This window comes from Condylura cristata, unplaced genomic scaffold (genome assembly GCF_000260355.1).
Source record: "Condylura cristata isolate star-nosed mole 26May11 unplaced genomic scaffold, ConCri1.0 scaffold00043, whole genome shotgun sequence".
NCBI classification, from domain to species: domain Eukaryota; kingdom Metazoa; phylum Chordata; class Mammalia; order Eulipotyphla; family Talpidae; genus Condylura; species Condylura cristata.
Window position 1 is genome coordinate 4,148,953 of NW_004567144.1, and position 23,277 is coordinate 4,172,229.

At 35.8% G+C, this 23,277-nt stretch overlaps 1 protein-coding gene across 1 annotated transcript in view; it reads right to left on the minus strand.

The window, feature by feature from the left end:
- TEX11 (testis expressed 11) overlaps window positions 1–23,277 on the minus strand; it is a 322,651-nt gene that overhangs the window by 103,428 nt on the left and 195,946 nt on the right. Inside the window, exon 16 of the mRNA XM_004694432.1 lies at window positions 4,540–4,642. Within this exon, the coding sequence (XP_004694489.1) occupies window positions 4,540–4,642 (103 nt within the window). The remainder of the gene's footprint in view (window positions 1–4,539; window positions 4,643–23,277) is intronic.

Consider the following 23,277-nt stretch of genomic DNA (forward strand, 5'->3'; position numbering starts at 1 on the left):
GGCGCCTAGATTTTTAAAGGAGCCGAGCAAGTTGGAAACCGCTGGCGTTCCCCAATCAGAGTTGCAGGGTTCAGCTAATCCTGCCCGTGGGCTTCCCTTATGGGAACTCCCCAATCGCCGGTTCTCCCTCAGTTATTTTCCTTCTAGTGAGTCCAGGGCGTTCTCATTTGGGATGAAACTGGTAGTATGAAAGTCTATAGTCCGTTTTTATATAATCCTGTGTGTTTGGATGTAGTCGTCTCGGCGTCTTTATTCTGCCGCCATCTTTCTGGTTCCCGAGCTGGTCGAGCTGATCAGTGGCTTTGTGCAGCGCCCAGGTGCTCTAGACCATGTTTGCAGTTTCAGCGGTTTTCCCCTCAACCTGGTATTGAAGATCAGATTTGCAGTCTTTCCGCAACCTGGGCTCCACTCACTGAGCTGAGCTGTTCCTCTTCACCTCCAGGGTTTAGCGTGGGGGAAAGCGGCTCCTGCAGCCCACCGAACTTCCAGTCGCCTGGGTTTTCCTGGGAGTTGCCAGAAGGGAACTCCCCAATTGCCCATTCCCCCTCAGTTATCTACCTTCTAGTGAGTCCAGGGTGTTTTCATTTGGGTTGAAACTTGCAGTAAGTAAGTCTATAGTCCGTTTTCAGTCCTCAATTCCAATGCAAGCCTGGAAGCAGTTATCTCAGCGTCTTTACCCTGCCGCCATCTTCCGGAAGTCCCCGGTATTGTATCTTTTTTTAAGATATACAGGGGTCAATATGTTTGCTGCTTTTATTGAAGTACATTATTTTACATCCAGGGTGTTTTCATAGTGTATTAGCTGCCACGTTTGCCTCAACATTATTGTACATCCAGTGTAGGATACCCCTATTCAGGTGTAGTCACCATAACAATTTCACCAGAGAAGCACCCATAAACCTTCAACATAGTTCTTAAGTTCCCCTTTGTTTTTATACCTTTCCCTACCCCTCTGAAAGACAAAGACTGACAGTTTTCAAAGGTTGGTCTTAATGTTTGTCTTTGACTCTATTTTTCATTTATGCATGACACCAGTCGTTATTTATCTTTTTCCTTCTGGCTAGATTTCACTTAGTATAAGCCCTTCCAGTTTTATTTATGTTGCTACAAATGGCATGAATTTATCTTCTTTTGATTTCTGAATAGCATTTGATTGTGAATATATATCACATCTTCTTGATCCACCTGTCTATTTTTAGAACATATATGTTTCCATATGATGCAAAAAACATGAGTGCAGTTTTCCTTTCAATTAAGTATTTTTGTACTTTGGGGATAAATACCTAAGATTTCTAGATATCTAGGAGTTGCTGGGTCATATGATAAATTGATTTTTAGTCTTTTGAAAAATTTCCACACTGTTTTCTGTAGGGACTGGATCAGTATACCAACAATGTATGACAGTTATCTTTTTCTCCACACCCTCATCATCATTTGCTTCTGGTCTTTTTGATATGGGCCACTCTAAGTTGTCAGGTGGTATTTCACTGGTTTTGCTTTGCATTTCTATGATGGTAATGATGATGAACATTTCTTTATGTCCCTGTTGTTCATCTACATGTCTTCTTTAGAGAAGTGCCTATTTAGCTCTTCTGTACATTTTTTGTTTGGATTATTTGTATTCTTTCTGTTGAGTTGTATGTGTTCTTCATAGATTTTGATTATAAGTCCCTTGTTAGATATATAGTGTGCAAATATTTTCTCCCATTCAGTAGGGTATGTCTTCACTTAAGTTTTGGTCTCTTTCGCTGTGCAGCTTTTAGCTTGATGTAATCCCAATTGCTTATATTCTATTTTGTTTTTCTTGCTGCTGAGGATGACTCATTTAAGATACCTTTAGATTTATGTATTAGCATGTTTAACTTATGTTTTCTAATATATACTTTATGATTTCAAGACTTTTTTTTTATTCCAGCACCAGTGCTTTATAGTATAGTTTGAAGTCTAGATATGTGATACCATGATTTAGTTTACTATCACATTTCTTGTTTCCATGATTGCTTTGGCTCAAAAAACTTAATACTGTCTGACTTCATTTATGTGATATTCTGGAAAAGAAAAAATACAAGCAACTGAAAAGAGTTTCTAGGGTCTCTATGACTAGAAGTGGTAGGATTGAGTGATATTAAAAGGTCCAAAGGTAGAGTAATATTTTTCTACAGGTTTTTTGTGGTGGTTGTTACCTAAGTATGCATTTGTCAAAACTCACAGAATTATTCATAGAAATAAACCTCATAAAAATCACACACGAGCAATAAAAATTTTATTGTAAACATGACTTTAAAAACTGCTTACAGATAACTGAGGAAGAAATAAAAAGATTGTTGCTATATTTAGAATGTAAAGTAAATTATAATAGACTATTAACAGAAAAGGTTAATAGGAAACTAACTTTCCATTTGTTCTAGCAAAAAGTTTCAAGTTCTTTTATCCTTCAACATAATATATCCCATAAACTAAATGCCCAGGAATCTCTAATGAGAACACTGATGATGGATCTGATGACAATATTAACCTTGATGAAAAGTTGATTCCTATTTGCTACTTCTTAATTAATATAAGCATGTACTTTACTACTTGGAGCATTTATTTTCAGTGCAGAATAAATTTTATTTCTCTATGGAATGAATAAAAAGTCCGTTGCACACAGAAGACATTCATACTTGATTAATTATATTAGTACAAATTCTGTTTAGATATATTAATTTAAGATTCTCAATTTCTCAACTTGTGCCCTTCACAAAGGGCAATCGGCCTAGAGTTCAAATGGCTCTCAGAACTTGCTTAGCTTCCCTAACAGCTGATGAAAATAATGTTATAGGGATATGCTGTAATCAAATTAAGATACGTGTGTGTGTGTGTGTGTGTGTGTGTGCGCAGATACACCAGTTATAAACTATGCTTAATTTAACAGAAAGAACACAGTAGTAACAGCATGAGGTCCATGAGAGCAATTCCAACACTATCAACTTTGTAACAGAAACTCCATTAAAGGCTCAATCTTTCACATATCATCTCTTGAAAATAGGTCAGAAGTTAAAAAAGTACCCTATCCTCTAAAGATAATTGATTTTTTAAATTGAGGTAAATTTATGTTACAATGTTGTTTAAATTTTAGAAGTAGAGGATCTTCCCTGCAGGTATTATTACCACACCTTACACACAATGAAAGTACCCACCGTCTACTGGCATAAGCCATATTGTTTGCTCTTTGTTCTTACCCCTTCCTATCTCTCCTTGCTAACTACAGTTTACAGTCAGATTTCTAGAATTTGTTATGAGTTTGGCTTTATCTGCTACTGTGTTTTATTTCTCTTTTTCTATGTAGAAGTGATACCATCTAGTACTTGTCTTTCTTCTGACTTATTTTACCTAGTAAAATCCCCTCCAATTTCATCCAAATTGTTGCAAATGATGAGTTTGTCTCATTTAATAGCTGTGTAGTATACCATTGTGTATATGTACCACATGTTCCTATAATGAGACCTCTCTAATGAGAACACTGATTTTGAATATGATAGCAATATTAACTTTGATAAAAATATGATTCCAATTTGCTACTCCCTAGTTAATATAAACATGTACTTTACTAGTTGGAACATTTCTTCTTCAGTGAAGAATAAATGTTACTACTTTTGAAGCAGTTAGGTTGTTTCCATAGCTTGGCTACTGTAAATAGTGCTGCTATGAACATAGGAGACATATATATCCCTTTAAATTAGTGCTATTGTATTCTTTTTGTAGATATATAGGAGTAGAATTGCTAGATCTTATGGAAGACCGATTTTTACTATTTGTTAAAAAGATTTATTTATTTATGCATACAGAGCTGGGATACAGGCCAGAGGTGCAGGGGCGGTGAGAGGATTTACCAGAGACAGAGTGGGGAGCAGAAGAGGCCAACTAATGAGGTACACTGCTGAGGGGAGTAGTGGGCGGGTCAGGAGATGTCTCCCGCACCATGTGGATCACCTCCCTGGACAGGAATCAAACTCATGCTGAAATGGCTTTTTAGCTTCTCAGTGCTATGCTTTAACCTGCTGAACCACCAGGGAGGGCCCAATTTTTACTATTTTGAGAAGCTTCTATATTGTTTTCTATAATGGCTGGAATTTCCACCAACAGTTTAAGAAGGTTCATTTTTCTTACATCCTCATTTAAAGATAGTTCTCAATTAATAAGGGTCTACAATATAATCTCTCCTTGTGCCCCAGATTTTTAAACTTAATTTTTAATAGGTTGGTTCAAATAATAGAAAGTACAAAACAGGATATACACTGACAAGACTTTCCTACCAATTCTTGTCCCAAATCTACCTAGGTTCTACTATCTCCCTAAGTAGTTCCTGTTTGCTTATTCTTATGCACCTTACAATAGTTACCTTTTCATATGATTGTATCATCTTCACATAAGAAAGTTAGAACATATATAGTCATCTCCATTATTTTAAAAGCAATGCTTTTTTCTATCATGTCCAGACATGTTTGTTTATTATTTGAGTTAAGAATCAAATATTAAACTCATCGTTAACATTTGTACCTCTGTCAGAGTTTCCCTCTAAGACTGCAATCTTGAAAATATAAAATTGAGTGAAAATATTTTCAGGATCATGTCGTTCAGCTTCTGTCACTGCTTCTTTAGCCTGAAAGAAAAAAAATATTGAGAGTGATGTCACCAACATGGCCATGAAGAGTCACTGAGATTAAGCTCACTCTTGGATATAGTAAATAGGGGGGAAGCTAAGCAAAATCCAGTAAAAATTCAGATGATAGGCACAGGATTGACGACTCAGGGGAAACAGGAGGAAGTTAAACACCATGAAAGAAGAAGCGAGACAGATATTTCCACTGACCTCGACCACCCTCCCTCCCCCACCTACAAACCCAGAAGTGCTAAACCAAGGAAAGAAAAGGATGAGAAAAAACCAATCAATCAATCAATCAAACAAACAAACAAAAACAAGAAAAAGCAACTGGGAAAGCTGAAACACCTGAAATCCCCAAAAGGACAACAAAGGTCAGTGGGTTGATTTGCATGGAGGAGAGCAGGACTGCTGCAGATCCATGGGGGTGAGACCAGTGGGAAGGATAAGAATCATCCTTCTTGCCACTACTGGGGGTAGGGCAGGGTTCTGGCTCCAACCCCCAACTCCCGGGGAACACCCAGCCCCTGACACAGCTGGAGGCATGATGGTAGTCCTCCCACCTTGAGCAGTGATTCCAAGATAGGGAAAGCCAGGGAGGGAGTGACACCCAGCGAACAACACTTAGCATCATCCCTGGACAGGGCTCACCCCTGTTACTGAAATAGACTGTTCTCTGCTGAGAACAGGGCACCTAGCGCTTTTATGCCCCTGGGCTTTACCCTGAAAGTGGAAATCTGTGCTTTCTACTCCCAGGGGGCTTACTAGCCAAGAGAGGGGCAACAGCCTGTGTCCAGCTCCAACCATTAGCTGAAAGCAGCAGAGAATGACCAAAAGTTCTGAAACAGTGGGGTCTTTGACTAAAAGAGGAAATCTGTGCCCTCCCCAGAACATTACCAAACAGCCCTAAGGGGTGAGACAGCCTGCACTTAGCTCCTGCCATTAGCTGAAAACGGCAGGGGGTGGCCCTGCCAAACTACCATGATGAAAGGAGAAATACAGCAAAACACATAATAGTAAAGCTCCCAAGAATCCAGGACAAGGGAAAAATAATGAGAATGACAAGAGGGAAGAAACTAGCAACTTACAAAGGAAAACCAATCAGGCTGACACCAGACTTCTCAACAGTTCAGAAACACTAAGGGCAAGAAGAGTGTGGAGGGACATAGTCAACAAACTCTAAGACATCAAATGCCAACCAAGAATACATCCTGCAAAGATCTCCTTCCTCTAGGAAGAAAGAATAAGGACATTTCCAGACAAACAGAAACTCCAAAATTTTGTCAAGACTAAACCCCCACTCCAAAAAATACTACAAGTCCTTAAGCCAAAACCAGAATATGAACAGATCAAAACAAGGCATTAAAACACTAAAGGAAAAACAAAATGGCAAATGTAGGTTCCAATGTATCGATATTAATTTTAAATGTAAATGGTTTAAACTCAGCAGTAAAGAGACACAGAGTGGCTGGGTTGAAAAACAGAACCCAACATTCTATTGCCTCCAGGAAACAGATCTAATCACAAAAGATAAAAAAAGATTGAAAGTAAAGGATGGAAAACAATCCTATAAGCAAATGGACCAAAAAAGAAAGCAGGAACAGTTATTTTTATATAAAATAAGATAGACTTCAAAAAAAAAAATGGTCAAAGGGACACAAATGGCCACTACATAATGATTACAGAGACAACACGGGAAGAAGATAGAACACTCAACATATATGCACCAAATAAAGGATCACCAAAATATCTAAGGAAACTATTGTCATCTATGAAAATGTATATAAGAGAAAACACATATGTAGTAGGAGACTTAAATATGTCACTCTCAACAATGGACAGATCAACAAGACAAAAATTAAGCAAGGACACTAAAGCTTTGAACAAGGGCCTAGAATTCTTGGGCTTAACAGACATCTATAGAACACTACATCCAAAAAAATCTGAGTACACATATTTCTCAAATTCACATGGATCATTCTCAAGGATTGACCACATACTGGAACAAAAGTCAAATAGGAATAAATACACTAAAATTGAAATCATACCAACTATATTCTCTGACCATGAAGGAATCAAAATAGAAATTAACTATGTAAAGAAGGCAAGAAACCAACCTACTTGTGGAGATTGAAACCCACACTACCCACACTACTGGAGGACTATTGCATTGATGAGGAAACCAAGAAAAAAATTAAAAAGTACCTTGAGAAGAATGGCAATGAGGACCAACTCTACAAAACTATGGGACATATTAAAAGCAGTTTTATATATATATATATATATATATATATATGGAATATATTTAGCAATATGAACTCTCCCACCTTAAAGAACTGGAAAATGAACAACAAAATAACCCAAAAACCAGTAGAAGACAGTAAGTAATAGATGTAAAAGAGGAAATAAATGAAATGGTAGTCAGGAAAACAATCCAAAAAAATCAATGAAACCAAAAGTTGGCTCTTTGAAAGAGAAAACTATATAGACAAACACCTAGACAGGCTCACAAAGAAAGAACAGGAGAAAGCACAAACAGGATCATCAATGAAAGAGGTGAAATCACAACAGATATAGCAGAAATCAGAAGAATAACCAGAGAATAATATGAACAGCTATATGCAAACAAGTTCAACAATCTAGAAGAGATTGACAAATTCCTACAACTCTACAATCACTCCAAGCTAGATAAAGAAGAAATAGAACAAACAAACAGGTCAATTACAAGCAGTGAAACTGAAGCAGTAAATAAAACCCTCCCCAAGAATAAAAGCCCTGGACTAGATGGATTTACAAATGAATTTTACCCAAAGTTCAGAAACAAACTAGTGCCTATCGTACACAAACTCATTCCAAAAATTGAGAAAGAAGGAAAGCTACCATATAATTTCTATGAAGCCAACATCACACTGATACCAAAACTTAACAAAGACAACGCAAAAATAGAAAACTTCAGACCAATCTCCCTAATAAACACTGATGTAAAAATCCTCAATAAAATCTTAACCAACAGAATCCAATAATGCATTCAAAAAATAATTCACCAAGTGGCTTTTATTCCAGGGTCACAAAGATGGTTCAACGTTCAAAAATCAATTAACATAATCCATCACACCAACTGACAAAAAATAAAATTCATATAATTATATCAACAGATGCAGAGAAGGCATTCGACAAAAGACAACATCCATTTTTGTTTATGTCCTTCAAAATCATTGGAATAGAAGGAACATACCTCAACATGATAAAATCCATATGTGACAAACCCACAGCCAATATTATCCTCATTGTAGAAAAGCTGAAAGCCTTTCTTTTGAGATCAGGAGCAAGACAAGGATGTCCACCATTGCCACTGCTCTGCAACATAACATGGGAAGTCCTAGCCCATGTTAGAAGACAGGAAAAAGACATACAAGGTATACAAATAGGGAAAGAAGTAAAAGTATCTTTATTCGCAGACAATATAATAATATACATAGAGAACCCTATGAATGCCATAGAAAAAACAATTAAAACAATTAACCAATTTAGTAAGGTTGCAGATTATAAAATCAACACACAAAAGTCAGTAGCCTTCCTACACACAAACAACCAATGAGAAGAAGTAAAAATCAAAATATCCATCCCCTTTACAATAGAAACAAACAAACAAAAAAATCAAATACTTGGGAATAAACCTAACAAAAGAGGTGAAGGAACTACACAAAGAAAACTATAAAACCCTGATTAAAAAATATAAGAAGGCACAAAGAAATGGAAAGAAAACCCCTATTCATGGATTGGAAGAATTAACATCATTAAAATGGCCATTCTAACCAAAAATGATATACAGATTGAATGCTATTACAATAAAAATATCAATGACATTCTTCAAAGAAATAGAATAAATATTGATGAGATTTATATGGAACCACAAAAACCTCAAACTCTCCTGAATAAAATGAAAGAGACCAAAGGCATCACAATCCCAGACTGCAAGCATACTACAAAGACATCATAATCAAAACTGCATTTCACTGGACCAAGAACAGACATACAGACCAATGGATTCGACTAGAAAACCCAGATATAAACCCACAGGTTTATGGACAGCTAATTTTTGACAAAGGAGCAAAAAAAAAAAAAATGCAATGGAACAAAGAAAGTTCATTCAGCAAATGGTGCTGGGAAAATTGGACTGCTACGTGCAAAACAATGAAGCTACTATCTTGCACCATGTACAAAAACCAACTTGAAGTGGATTAAAGAACTAGACATAAGACTTGTAACCATAAAATACTAGAAGACAAGGTAGGCGAAATGCTGTAAGATATACACCTCAATAATATCTTTAAAGATACATTACCCAAAGCAACGATAGTGAAGTAAAGGATAAACAGCTGGGACTACATCAAGTTAAAGAGCTTCTGTATAGCAAGAGAGAGACTTCACAAAACAAAGAGACACCCCACTGATTGGGAGAAAATATTTGCACACAATACTAATGATAAAGGACTGATCACAGAGGTACACAAAAAGCTAATGAAACTCAACAAAAATAAACAACCCCATCAAAAAAATGGGCAGAGGAGCTAAAAAGATACTTATCCAAAGAAGAAATGAAGATGGCCAGCAGGCATATGAAAAAGTGTTCACCATCACTTGTAATAAGGGAAATGCAAATTAAAACCACAATGAGATACCATCTCACACTAGTGAGAATGGCACAAATTAAAACAACTAGCAACAACAAATGTTGGCAAGGATGTGGAGAAAAAAGAACTCTCATATACTGCTGGTGGGAATGCAAGCTGATACAACCACTGTGGAAGGCTGTTTGGAGGTTTCTCAAAAGGCTAAAAATAGAGCTTTCATATGACCCAGCAATCCCACTCCTAGGTATATACATAAAGAATACAAAAACTTTGATTCAAAAGGACACCTGCACCCCATGTTTATTGCTGCTCTATTTACAATAGGGAAGACATGGAATCAACCCAAATGCCCAAAATAGATAACTGGATTAAAAAGATGTGGTACATATACACAATGGAATATTACTCAGCAATCAAAAAAGATAAACTCATGCTTTTTGGAGGAATATGGATGGAGCTGGAAGGGATCATACTTAGTGAAATATGCTACAAAGAAAAAGAAAAATACCAGATGGTTTCACTCATAGCAGGAGCATAAGGGATTGGGGTGGGGAGGGTGTGGGGAAAGAGAGACAATTAATTTAATAGAGTAAAAATGAAAACAAATGAAGAACTATAAACCAGAGACATTTTATGGGGATTGAAGAGGGAATGGGATCAGAATTGGGGTGTGAGAGTGCACTGGACTGTGTTGATGGCACAGGGGTGAACTGGTGGCAGCAAGCCCATGGGGATTACAATTGGAATGAAAAAGTGCACAAAATGAAGAATGATCTAAAAATATAATTTAATAAAAAAGAAAAAAAATTGAATTCCTTTTATAAGAAGCTGTAAAGGCACTCTTATCATATTTTACAAATATTATTTGTAAGATCACAAAAGCTTAGGGATACGCATAACAAAAAGATATGATTCTGAGAAAAATTTGAAGAACATTCTCTTAAAATGCTAAAAATGACATTGTATTCTTCTAGAGTCCACTAGTTTTGTCAGACCAAGTGCCTTACTGAAAACAAACAAAAGTATATACCATTATTTTCAATTCCAAAACTAAATGACAAGATAGGAGAACAAAATATGAGGAAAAATAAGGTCACAGAGAGTTAAGTAGATGATTAAAACCACTTTTATTTTTTCCCTCTGGTTAGTATGTGTAGGTATCAGCAAGTGTTAATAATAGTTTACTGGTAAGGCAAATACATCAAGGTCCAAAGATAACACTTTTAAACTAAGGACAAACCAGAATAAACCTACTGCCATTCAAATCTACAGAACTGCAAAGAAAGTCACTTTGTTCCTGAGAGATGTAGCAAAATGGATTATTGAGAATCAATTCCTGAAGTATAACATACATAGATTCTTTTATGCATTACAGCTCAAAATTACATTATAATCTGGCCAAAAGACTTCAAACTGTGATTTTAGATTTTATTGGTCCCAAAGATCTGAAGAATCAAGAACAAATCCTTTCTGAAGGGAGAACCTTCATCTTAGACTTCATGTATTTCCATAAATAATTTTTTCAAGATTCATGATTAGTGCACATTTAAAGAAATCAAGCACACTAAAAAAAAGGCAAGGCAATTGAGAAACAGCAAAAGCAACAGATAGCAGAAACAGATCTCCAAGCTACAGAATTATGAAAAAACTGGTTTAAAAAGTTTTCTTCTATATATAAAGAAATAAAATCTAGACTAAAAAATAGATTTAAGTGGGTTGACATTGAATGTACATATCAATATAATTACAGTGATTATTTTCAGCTAGTATTCATTCTGATTGATTATTGACATGTCTTCCCAGTTACTGAATACTCTGAATGTCACTTAAGTTGTTAGAAACAGAAACTATAAAACATGACATAGCCGATTAGAAGAAAATGAACTACTTGAAATGAAAAAAAACAAAACAAAACAAAACAAAACAATAACCCAAATGGATAGGCTTAACGCCAGTTGGAGAAAAAATAATAGTGAACTGAAAGACAAAACAATAAATTAGTCAACGTGCAGCACAGAGAGATAATAAATATGGAGGACAGTTAAGTAAGGAGTCTATTCTCTTATGATAATCACTGAAACAAGATACAGAAAACCATTTCTAAACTAGTAATAGAGTGAAAATACTGTTACAAAAGAAAAAGAAAATAGTCTTCAACAAGTGGTGTTGGAATAACTGAATATCGACATGCAAAATAAAAATGAATCCAGACACAGAACTTAAACTTTTGATAAAAATTAACTTAAAATAAATCCTAAGTCTAAATGTAAAACCTGAAACTACAGAACTCTTAGAAGCTATGGTATGGCAGACCTCTCCTGACCTGCATCCTGTTCCCCTCAGCAGTGTATTTAAGTCAACCTGCCTGTTCTGTTCCCCCACTGTCTCTGATGAATCCTCTCACTCTCACACCTATGGCCTGTACCCCGGTTCTTGTATGCATAAATAAATAAATCTTTTTTAAAAATGGAACTAACAGGGCCCTCCCTGTTGGCGCAGCGGGTTGAAGCGCAGCACTGGAAGCTAGAGCCGCTTCCGCATGAGTTCGATTCCCGCCTGCCCCGGAGGAGACCACATGGCGTGGCAGACCTCTCCTGGCCCGCCCGCTGCTCCCCTCAGCAGTGTACTTCGTAGATCTGCCTGTTCTGCTCCCCAGTCTGTCTCTGGTGAAGCCTCTCACCGCCCCTGAGCCTCTGGCCTGTACCCCAGTTCTGTATGCACAAATAAATAAATCTTTAAAAAAAAATGGAACTAACATAGGAGAAAATGAAGCTGATCTTCAGATTGATGACTTTTGAGACACAACACTGAAAGCACAATTCAGGAAAGAAAAATTAATGCTAGATTTAGTTGAAAATAGAATTTCTGCCCAGCTAATCATTCTGTGAACAGAGTGAAAAGGCAAGTCAAACAATAGAGGGAAATATTTGTAAATAAATAATAAAGGATTGGTATCCAAAGTAGACAAAGAATTGTTGTAAGCTTACAACAAAATAATAAGAAAACAGATACCCCCAATATAAAACGGCTAAAAGGCCTGAATAGACACTTCACAAAATAACGCATACAGATGGCAAATAATCATGTAAAAAGATGCTCAATATCATATTTCATAAAGGAAATGCAAATTAAAATGAGATAGCACTACACACCTGTTAGACTAAGAACCTCCTGTACTAAACAGTTTGCAAAGTTCTGTTATGTTTCATGTGTTTAGAATGCTGAAATGTCTCTTAATTTAAATAAGAAAGTATTACATTTTTAATATATTACTAAAATCTAGATATTGCAAATAACAAATGCTGTTGAAGAAGTGGAACAATGGGAACTATCAAATTCATTGCTGGTAAAAATGAAAAAATAGTAGAGCTATTTTGTAATACAGCTTTGCAGTTTCTTACAGAAATAAACATATTTTTGACCATATGATACAGCAGTTGCATTTCGTTGCATTTTCCCAAAGGAGTTGAAATCTTGTCTACATAAAAACCTGCACATGGGCCCTCCCTGGTGGCGCAGCGGGTTAAAGCACTGCACAAAGAAGCTTAAACCACTTCCCGCATGAGTTCTATCCGCCTGCCCCGGAGGTGATCCACAGGGCATGGCAGACCTCTCCTCACCCACCAGCTGCTCCCCTCAGCAGTGTACTTCCTCGATCTGCCTGTTCTGCTCCCCACTCTGTCTCTGGTGAATCTTCTCACCCTCTGCATCTCTGGCCTATACCCCAGTTCTGTATAAATAAATAAATAAATCTTAAAAAAAACCTGCACATGAATTGTTATAGAAACTTTATTTATAATTATCAAAACTTGGAAGCAAACAGGATGTCTAAATTCAGAAAATCTTACTGTTACAATGGTGTATAATAAATGTGATTCACTTTTATCTCTGGTATAAAAGAAAAAAAATCCAGCAATCAAAAAAAACTTAGCTGCAATAATATACTAATGTATGTACAAAGCAAAAAAGATGAAAGGTGACATCAACACCATAAATTGTGGAGGGAGAAGTGAAAATTCAGAGGTTTTTAAAATGTAATTACACATAAATGAGATGTCAAGAAAAATTAAGAGGCAATTAGACAACTATCTGACACCATCAACAAAGGCAACATAAGAAAAATATGTATGATATGCCAGAAGGGAAAAGAGATGAGGAAACAGGCTATTCAAAGAGATAATCAAGGAAAACTTCCTACCTATATAAAGGTATTAAAGATAAGCAGTCCATGAAGCTAAAAGAACTCCTGGCTACCTAAATGTAACAAGACCTAAAGAATGCCACAGAGTAGTGAAACAGCCAAGAATTCATGAGAAAGAGAATACTGAAGGCAGTTGGGGGGGGAAGAGCAGGTACTTTATAAAGGTTCTCCCAATTTGTGGAGACTGAACAACACATTACTGAGTGACTATTGGGTTAATCAGGGATATTAATCTGTAGTTTCCTCCCTCCCTCTCTCTCTCCCTCCCTCTCTCTCTCCCTCCCTCCTCTCCCCTCCTCTCCCCTCCTCCCTCCCTCCCCTAGCCTCCCTCCCTCCCTTTGCAATGTCCTCTATTTTGGTTATGAGTAATTTAAGCTCATAAAATGTGTTTGGGAGTATTATCACTTTTTTATCCTTTATGAGAAGGATAAATGTTCCTTTTTGAAGATTTGGTAGAACTCACTACTAAAACCATCTGGTCCTAGACCATTTTTTTTTTTTTTTGGAGACTTGATTACTTTTTAAATATATATGCCTATAATTGGTCTGTTCAGGTTTACCATTTATTCCTGATTCAGTCATGGAAGGTTGTATACTTCTAAGAATCTGTCAGTTTCTCCCAGATTTTCCAATTTGTTGGCATAAAGATTTTAACAGTAGACTCTTACTATCCTCTGTATTGCTGATGTATCTGTAGTAACTTCTCTTTCATTTATGATTCCATTCATTACAGTTGCCTTCCTTTTTTATAGCAAGTTTAACGAGAAACTTGTTTATTTTGTTTATATATTTTTAAATAATCAACTTTTTAATACCTCTCCCTACCTCTCTCCAGCTGTATTCCTCTAGTCTATCATAAACTTGAAGGTTTTTTCATTTTCAGCAGAAACTCTAAGTCAAGGAGAAGATGCAATGATGTATTCAAAATACTCAAATATAAAATCTGCCAGCCAAGAATACTATATACTATAAGACATTCTTTCAGGTATGAGAGAGAAATAAGGCATTCCTAAACAAAAAAAGAACTCAGGGAGTTTGTCAACAGATATCAATGTGAAAAAAAAAATCACAAAAATTTAATCAAGGAACTAGGTAGAAACAAACTAAAGACAAAATGGCAGTAGCAAATAACTATATATTAAAAATTGTCATAAATGTGAATGAATTGAACTCACCAATCAAAAGGTGTAGAGTGGCTAACTGGATAGGAAAACAAAATATTTTACCTCCAGGAGATCCATCTGAGCTCCAAAGATAAACAAACCTTCAAAGTAAATAGCTGGAATATAATCCTCCAAGAAAATAAAACCCAAAATAAGGCAAGGCAAGCAATAATTATAGTAGATAAACATTCAATTTAAATAGATAACAAGAGGCAGGGATGGATAATATATAGTGATCAATGGATGAGTACATCAGAAAGATATATCATTAACCAACATTTATGTACCAAATGAAGGAGTACCAAAATTAATAACTATTAAGAAATCTAAAAATAGATGTTGGTCAGAACACAATAGTGGTAGGGGACGTCAGTGCCCTACTTTCATCAGTGGACAGATCAAACAGAAACCCAACAAAAAAACAATGGTCTTAAATGAAGATTTAAACTACAGGGTTAATTAAAACATCTATGAAGTACTAAATGCCTAAAGGTTGAGTATAGTTTTTCTTAAGTCCACACATTGGGACACAAAATGAGTGTGAATAATTTCATGAAAATTGAATGCTGACTGGAAGACATGACCCAAAGCAGTCATAGTATGAAACAACAATAACAGGATTTATTTACATATGGTGGCAGAGGAGAGAGACAGGGACAAGTTGAGTGAGAGTGAGGTTGGCATGTTGCCAGATGCCATCAGCCCTATTCCAGATAAAATTCCACTGAGGAGAAACTGAGCTCCAAAGTGAAACTGTATGTGGAAAACTGGCAGTTTCTCTGCAGCCACTTCTCCTCATCAGTGGTTTAACTGCCAGAAACCCAGCAGCTTACTTGGTCACAAGCCCCAGCAGTTTAACTGCCCAAATTCCTACAAGTATAACTGGTCAAAACACTCAGCAGCTTGGAAGGGATCATGCTTAGTGAAATAAGCCAGAAAGAAAGAAAGAAAGAAAAAAACTGGATGGCTTTACTCATAGCAGGAGCATAAAGAACCAGGGAAAAAAAAAAAATGAACAACTTTGTAGTAGAGACATTTTATGGGGGTGGAGTGGGAAATGGGATCAAAAACGGAGGGGAAGGGGGAAGAAGTACACTGGACTATGGTGATGGCACACAGGTGATTTGGTGATGGGAAGCCCACGGGGATTACAACTAAGATGGAAAAAGGCACAGAATGTTGTAAAAATAAACTATGTTAAAATTAAAAAAAAAAGTTAAAATAAAAAAGCCACTCAGCAGCTTAACTGACAAAAAACCTCAGCAGTTTATCTGTTCAAAAGCTCAAGCAGTTTAACTATCACAAAGTCCCAGAAGCTTAACTTGTCAAAAACCCCAGCAGCCTAAGTTTCACAAAGCCCTTTGTTGTTTTAACTACCCAAAGCACAGCATTTTGCCAAAAGTTCTAGCCGTTTAAATGCCCAAAACCTCAATACTTTACCACCCAAAAGCCTCAGCTCTGCCCCTATTTCCTCAGTTCTGCCCCACTAATGAGATGAAATTTGAAAAGTTTCACCTTCTACCAATGAGTTGCCAATGATTGTCACCCACTGATCAGGAACTGATCCTCACTTGTTCCTATTAAAGAATAAAACTAGAGATCAATCACACACATGGAAAAATTTCAATATGTGGGCACTGAACAACACACTATTGAATGACTATGGGATTAATGTGGAAATTTGAAAAGAAACTTTAAAAGACCTGGTGTCAATGAAAATGAAAATATGACTTATCAGAATTGATAGGATACAGCAAAAGTAGTACTAAAAGGGATTACATGACAATACAGGCCCTCACAAGTAACACCAAAGCACTCAAATAAATAATTAAACATTACACCCGAAGGAAACAGAAAAAGAAGAACAAATGACAACAAAAGTAGAATGAGGGCAGTAATAAACATTAGAGTGGAAAAAAGTAAACTAGAAGTCATATACACAATTCAATAGATCAATGAAACAAAAGCTGATTGTTTAAAAGCTATAAATAAAGAATGCTGGGAAAAGTTATGAAAACAGAATAGATGAATTGGAAGAATGAATCAGCACACTCAAAGACACAGAAACAAAGAGAATTAAAAAAGAAAAAGAAAGAGAAAGTAAAAAGGAAAAGGAATGAAGAAATGCTTCAAGAGCTATCTGACACCATTAGGAAAGGAAATATCAGAGTTATAGGTATCCCAGAAGGCGAAGAGAAAGGCCAAGGAATAGAGAAAATATTCACAGAGATAATAGAAGAGAACTTCCCTAATTTGAAGAAGGAGATGAAAGTAGACATCCAAGAAGCCAGACGTACACCAAACTACCATGATGAGAGGAGAAAAACAGCTAGGCATATCATATTCAAAATTCCAAGACTGCAAGATGAAGAAAAGATAATGAGAATGACAAGAGGGAAGAAACAAATAACCTACAAAGGGAAACCAATCCGGATGACATCAGACTTCTCTGAAGTACTATTCGGGGAGATAATTAAAGAGAATTTCCCAAGCATGAAGAAGGAAATGAAAATAGAAATACAGGAAGCTAGAAGAACACTGAACTACCACAATGACAAGAAGGTTACAGCAAGAAACATAACAGTAAAATTTCCAAGGATCCAAACAAGAAAAAAATAATGAGACGGACAAGGGGGAAGAAACAGACAACATACAAAGAAAAACAATCAGGCTGACATCAGACTTCTCCAAAGAAACACTACACGCACTAAGAGAAGGAGGGACATATTCAATAAACTCCAAGTCAAAAAATTCCAGCCAAGAAAATTCTACCTTGAAAAGTTCTTCTTCCTTTACAATGGAAAAGTAAAAATTTTCCATGGAAAAACAAAATCTCACAACACACACACACAAAATAAAACTATCACTGTTTGTAGATGGGTACAATAATATACATAGAGAACTTCAAAAACTCCACAAAAAATTTATCAAAACAATCAACCAGTTTAGTATAAAATAGCAAGATTTAAAATCAACACACAAAAACCAGTAGCCTACCTACATACAGTCAATCAATCTGAAGAACAAGAAAACCATCCCCTTTATAAATGAAACAAAAAACATCAAATACTTGGGAAAAAACACTCAAAAGAAGTGAAGGACCTCTGAAAGAAAATTATAAAACATTGCTAGAAGAAATAGAAGAAGGCACAAAGAAATGGAAAGACACCCCTTGCTCAAGGATTGGAAAAATTAACATTATTAAAATGACCATCCTAACAATGTAATTTATAGATACAAAGCTATTCTAATAAAATTTCAGTAATATTCTTCAAAGAAATAGAACAAATGTTAATGAAATTCATAGAAGCCTCACAAAACCTTGAATAGTCAAGGCTCTCCTGAATAAAAAGGAGGGGAATAGAGGTATCACAAGCCCAGACTTCAAACTACACTACAAAGCGATAATAATCAAAACTGCTTGGTACCAGAACAAGAACAGACACACAGACCAATAGAAAACCCAGAAATAAATCCAGTTTTACAGACAACCAATCTTTGACAAAGGAGCAACGAATATGCAATGCAACAAAGAATATTTGTTCAATAAATGGTGCTGGGAAAACTGGGCTGCTATGTGCAAAAAAGTGAAGCTACACCATACACAAAAACAAACTCAAATGGATTAAAGAAGTAGACATAAGACCCCAAACCATAAAATAAACAGAAGAAAGTATTGGTGAAACACTATATGACATACACCTCAGTAACATCTTTAAAGATGCATCACCCAAAGCAAAGATAGTGAAAGAGAGGATAAACAGCTGGGACTACAACAAATTAAAGAGCTTCTGTGCAGCAAAAGAGACATTAACCAAAATAAAGAGACACCCCACTGATGGGGAGAAAATTTTGCACACAATAATAATGATAAAGGACTAATCACAAAGATCTACAAAGAGTTGATGAATCACAACAAAAATAAAGTGAACAACTCCATCAAAAATGTGCAGAGAGCTAAAAAGCAACTTATCCAAAGAGGAAATGTGAATGGCCAAGGGGTATATGAAAAAATGTTCAACATCAGGGGCCCTCCCTGGTGGTGCAGTGGGTTAAAGCACAACACTAAGAAGCTAAAGCCACTTCCGCATGAGTTCGACCCCCGCCTTCCCCAGAGGTAACCCACATGGCGCGAGGTAACCCACATGGTGCAGCAGTACTCTCCTGACCCGCCTGTTGCTCCCCTCAGCGGTGTACTTTGTTAGTCAGCCTGTTCTGCTCCCCACTCAGTCTCTGATGAATCCTCTGCACCCCAGGCCTGTACCCTAGTTCTTTATCAAAACCACAATGAGATACCATTCCACACCAGTAAAAATGGCACACATTAAAAAAATAAAATAAAACTAGCAACAACAGATTTTGGTGAGGGTGTAGAGAAAAAGGAATTCTCCGACAATGCTGGTGGGAATGCAAACTGGTCCAAACACTATGGAAAGCTGTGTGGAGGTTTCTCAAACTGCTAAAAATGGAGCTTCCATAGGATCCAGAAATTCTACTCCTAGGTATGTACCCAAAAGACCAAAAAACATTCAAAAGGACACCTGCACTCCTATGTTTACTGCAGCACTATTTACAATAGGTAAGAGATGGGACCAACCCAAATGCCCAAAAATAGATGACTGGATCAAGAAGATGTGGTACATATATAATGGAATATTACTCAGCAATCAAAAAGATAAAACTCATGCCACTTGTGGCAACATGGATGGAGCTGGAAGGGATCGTGCTTAGTGAAATAAGCTAGAAAGAAAAAGAAAAATACCAGATAGATTCACATATAGAAGGAGTGCAAGGGATCAGGGTTGGGGGGTTAGTAATAGTAATAAAGTAAAAACTAAAATCAACAAACAACTATATATCAGAGATATTCTACAGGGGTGAGAAGGGAATGGGATCAAAATGGGTGGGAAGAGCACACAGGACTATGGTGATGGCATACAAGTGAATTGTTGGTGGGAATTCCACAGGGATTACAAGCAAAATGAAAAAGCATACATTGTACAAAAATGAAGACTAATTAAAAAAAACACATTAAAAAACAAAATAAGAATTCAATGGAATAATTACTATAGAGGCTGAATCTCCTCTATACTATTCATGCCAAGTAATCATTCAATCTCTGTTTACGTAACTTGGAAGAAAGAATTCACTATCCTTAAGAAAATCAATTTCTGTCTCTAAACAGGTCTAATCATTAGCATTTCCTTATGATGAGCTCTACATCTTTGTGCATCTCGTATATGGAAATCTGAAGGGAATAAATTGAATTCTTCTACTCCCTGACAGTCAATCAAATATCAGGAATATGCTATCATATTCCTCCTAAATTTTTCATTTCTAAATATCCACATTTCCTTTAACGGTTCTTCACGTAAGATGGTTTTGAGCATTCTCGCAAACCTAAGTGTTTTACCATTGACATCATTAAGGTTTGTTAATAATCTTCATTCAAAAGTGTTGCTACCAACCCTCAATCCAACAAAATACTTCAGATTGTGCAGAGCACAGGGTGATTACATTCTTCTTATATGTGTTATATTTTTATTGATGAAACATAATTTGACTAAAAGTTCTTAGCATTACTGGCTTATGTTGAACTGACAGCTAAAATCTTAAATGCTTCACATGTGTCACTACTAAGGTATATTTCATTTATTCTGTTCTTGTATAGTTGGCTTTATAGGTTCTAGCATGGAATATTTTATTCTCTATTCGTCTTAATCTTGTTAAAAAGGGGTCAGCCTATTTGAGGCCCTTCAGTTCTGACTCCATATTCTAAAATATCAGTTAACCTTTTTTCCAGTTTCAGGTCATATGTAAATTCATCTAATATTCACAAAAGATTCTCATATACATTCTTATTCTTTTTTTCAAATCTTTTTTATTGATGAAACTTCATTTTCTTATATTGTTCACTTTGTATTACATTTGGTTTGTCCCCTCAGGTGTAGTCCCCACAAATCCCTCACCATCACATCAACCATAAACTACCTTGTGCTCTCCCCTCCCCTGTTCTGACCTCTCTCTATCCCTTCCCTTTTGTATGCCTCAGATCTACTGTTTGCTTGCAAGTTTTCTTTTATTTTACCCTTTTCCCCATATTTCTCCTATAAGTGATACCAACCAGTATTTTTTCTTTTCCTTCTGACTTATTTCACTGAACATAGTCCCTTCTTGTTCCATCCATGTTGTTGTGAATGGTACAAATTTCTTCATAATTGTTTAATAGTATTCCATTATATATACACCATATGTATAACAGTCACCTGTTACTGGGCATTTATCAATAGGCTGTTTCCATATCTTAGCTATTGAAATAGTGTTGCAATAAGCACAGGAGTGTTATTTTTCCTTTGCATAGATTCCTAGGAGGGATTCTCTGGGTCATATGGTAGCTCCATTTTTAGTAATATGAGAAATCTCCACACACCTCTGAATAGCGGTTGGACCAGGTTGCATTCTTACCAGCAGTGTTAGAGGGTTCCTCTTCCTTTGCATACTCATCAGCATTTGATGTTGTCAGTTATTTTAATATAGGCAATTCTCACTGGTGTGAGACTCACTGTGGTTTTGGAGAAGTGTCTTTTTAGCTCTTCTGCCTATCTTTTGACTGGATGGTTTGCTTTGAGTTGAGTCTGTGAGCTCTTTGTAGATCTTTGAAATCAGTCCCTTATGAGTTGTGTGGAGTGAAAATATTTTCGCCAAATCAGTAGGATGTCTCTTTGTTTTGGTTATTCTCTTTTGCTGTGCAAACACTTCTTAGTTTGATATAATCCCAGCTGTTAATCTTTTCTTTCATTTTCTTGCCTTTGGAGGATGAATTAAAGATGTTTCTGAGATGTATAGAATGTTTTGCCAGCATTTTTTTATGTATTTTATGCTTCAGGTCTTACATTCAAGTCTTCCATTAATTTTAATTTGATTTTTATGCATGTTATGACATAGAGGTCTAGTTTCATTCTTTTGCATGTGATGGCCCAGTTTTTCTAGCATCATTTATTGAACAGAATACCCTTGTTCTATTCTATATTCATTGCTCCTTTGTCAAAATTAGTTATGCACATATGTATAGCTTTATTTCGGGGGTTTCTATTGGATTCCATCATGTTTGTTTTTGCTCCAGTACCATGCTGCTTTAATTATTATGGCTTTTAGTATTGTTTGAAGTTTCAGAGTGTAATACCTACATTCTTCCTTTTTAGTCAAGAAAGCTTTGGCAATTGGAGGGTTTTTTTTTATTCCATATGAATTTCACCAATATTTGTTCTATTTCTTTGAAGATGACATTGAGATTTTTATTGAAATCACTTTGGATCTGCAAATCACTTTTGGTAAGATGATCATTTTGATAATATTAATTTTTCCAATCCATGAGCAGGGAACACCTATTTCCTTGTGTCTTCTATTTCTTTTAACAATGTTTTCTAATTTTGTTTGTATAAGTCTTATAGTGCTTTTGTTAGGTTTATTCCAAGATATTTTATTTTATTTTTCTGGGTACAATTGTAAATGGGATGGTTTTCTTGAATTCTTCTTTAGAGTGACTTTGCTTATAAGAGGGCTATTGATTTTTGTATGGTGATTTTATAACTTGCTACTTTACTGAATTTGTTTATTGTTTTAATTAGTGTTTCTGTGGAGTGTTCATGGTTTTCTACGTATAATATCATATTATCTGTAAATAGTGATAGTTTTACTTCTTTTCTACTTGGATTCCTTCTATGGCTTTCTCTTGCCTAATTGCTACAACAAGGCTTCCAATATTGTATTGAAAAGCAGTGGTCAGTGGACATCCTTGTCTTGTTTCACATTTTAAAAGGAATGCTTTCAATTTTTCGCCATTAAGAATATTAGTTGTGGGTTTGTCATAGATGGATTTTATTATGTTAAGTCATGTCCATTCTATCCTAAGAATTTTGATGCCTTCTGATAAATGGATTTTGAACTTTATCAAATGCTTTCTCAGCATTTATTGATATCATCATATAGTTTTTCTTTTTCTTTTTGTTGATATGGTAGATTACATTAATTGATTTTGAGGTGTTGAACTATCCTTGTGTCCCTGGAATAAATCCCTCCTCATCATGGGGTGTTACCCTTTCGATGCACTGTTAGATACTCTTTGCAAGGACTTTACTAAGGATTTTAGCACCATGTTCATTGGGGAGATTGGTCTAAAGTTTTCTTTTTGTGTGTTTTATTGGGTTTTTGTACTAGTGTAATGCTGGCTTCATAACATATATTTGATAGTATTCGTTCTTTTTCAATGTTTTGAAAGATATTTATAGGACAGTTAGAACTCGTAGAACTCAATTATGAAATCATCTGGTCCTGGGCTTTTATTTTGGAGGTGGATTTTTATTACTGTTTCAATTCCACTGCTTGTAATTGGTTTGTTTAGGATTTCTTCTACTTCTTTATTCAGTTTTGGACTCCTGTATAGTTCTAAAAATTTGCCCGTCTCTTCTAGTATGTTGAACTTGTTTTGCATATAAATATTCATAGTGATTTCTGATTTCCTCTGGATTTTTGCTGTGTCTGTTGTAATTTCTCTTCTTTTAATTATGATCCTATTTATTTGAGTCTTCTCCTTTTTGTCTTTGTGAGCCTGACTAGATGTTTGTTTTATAATATATA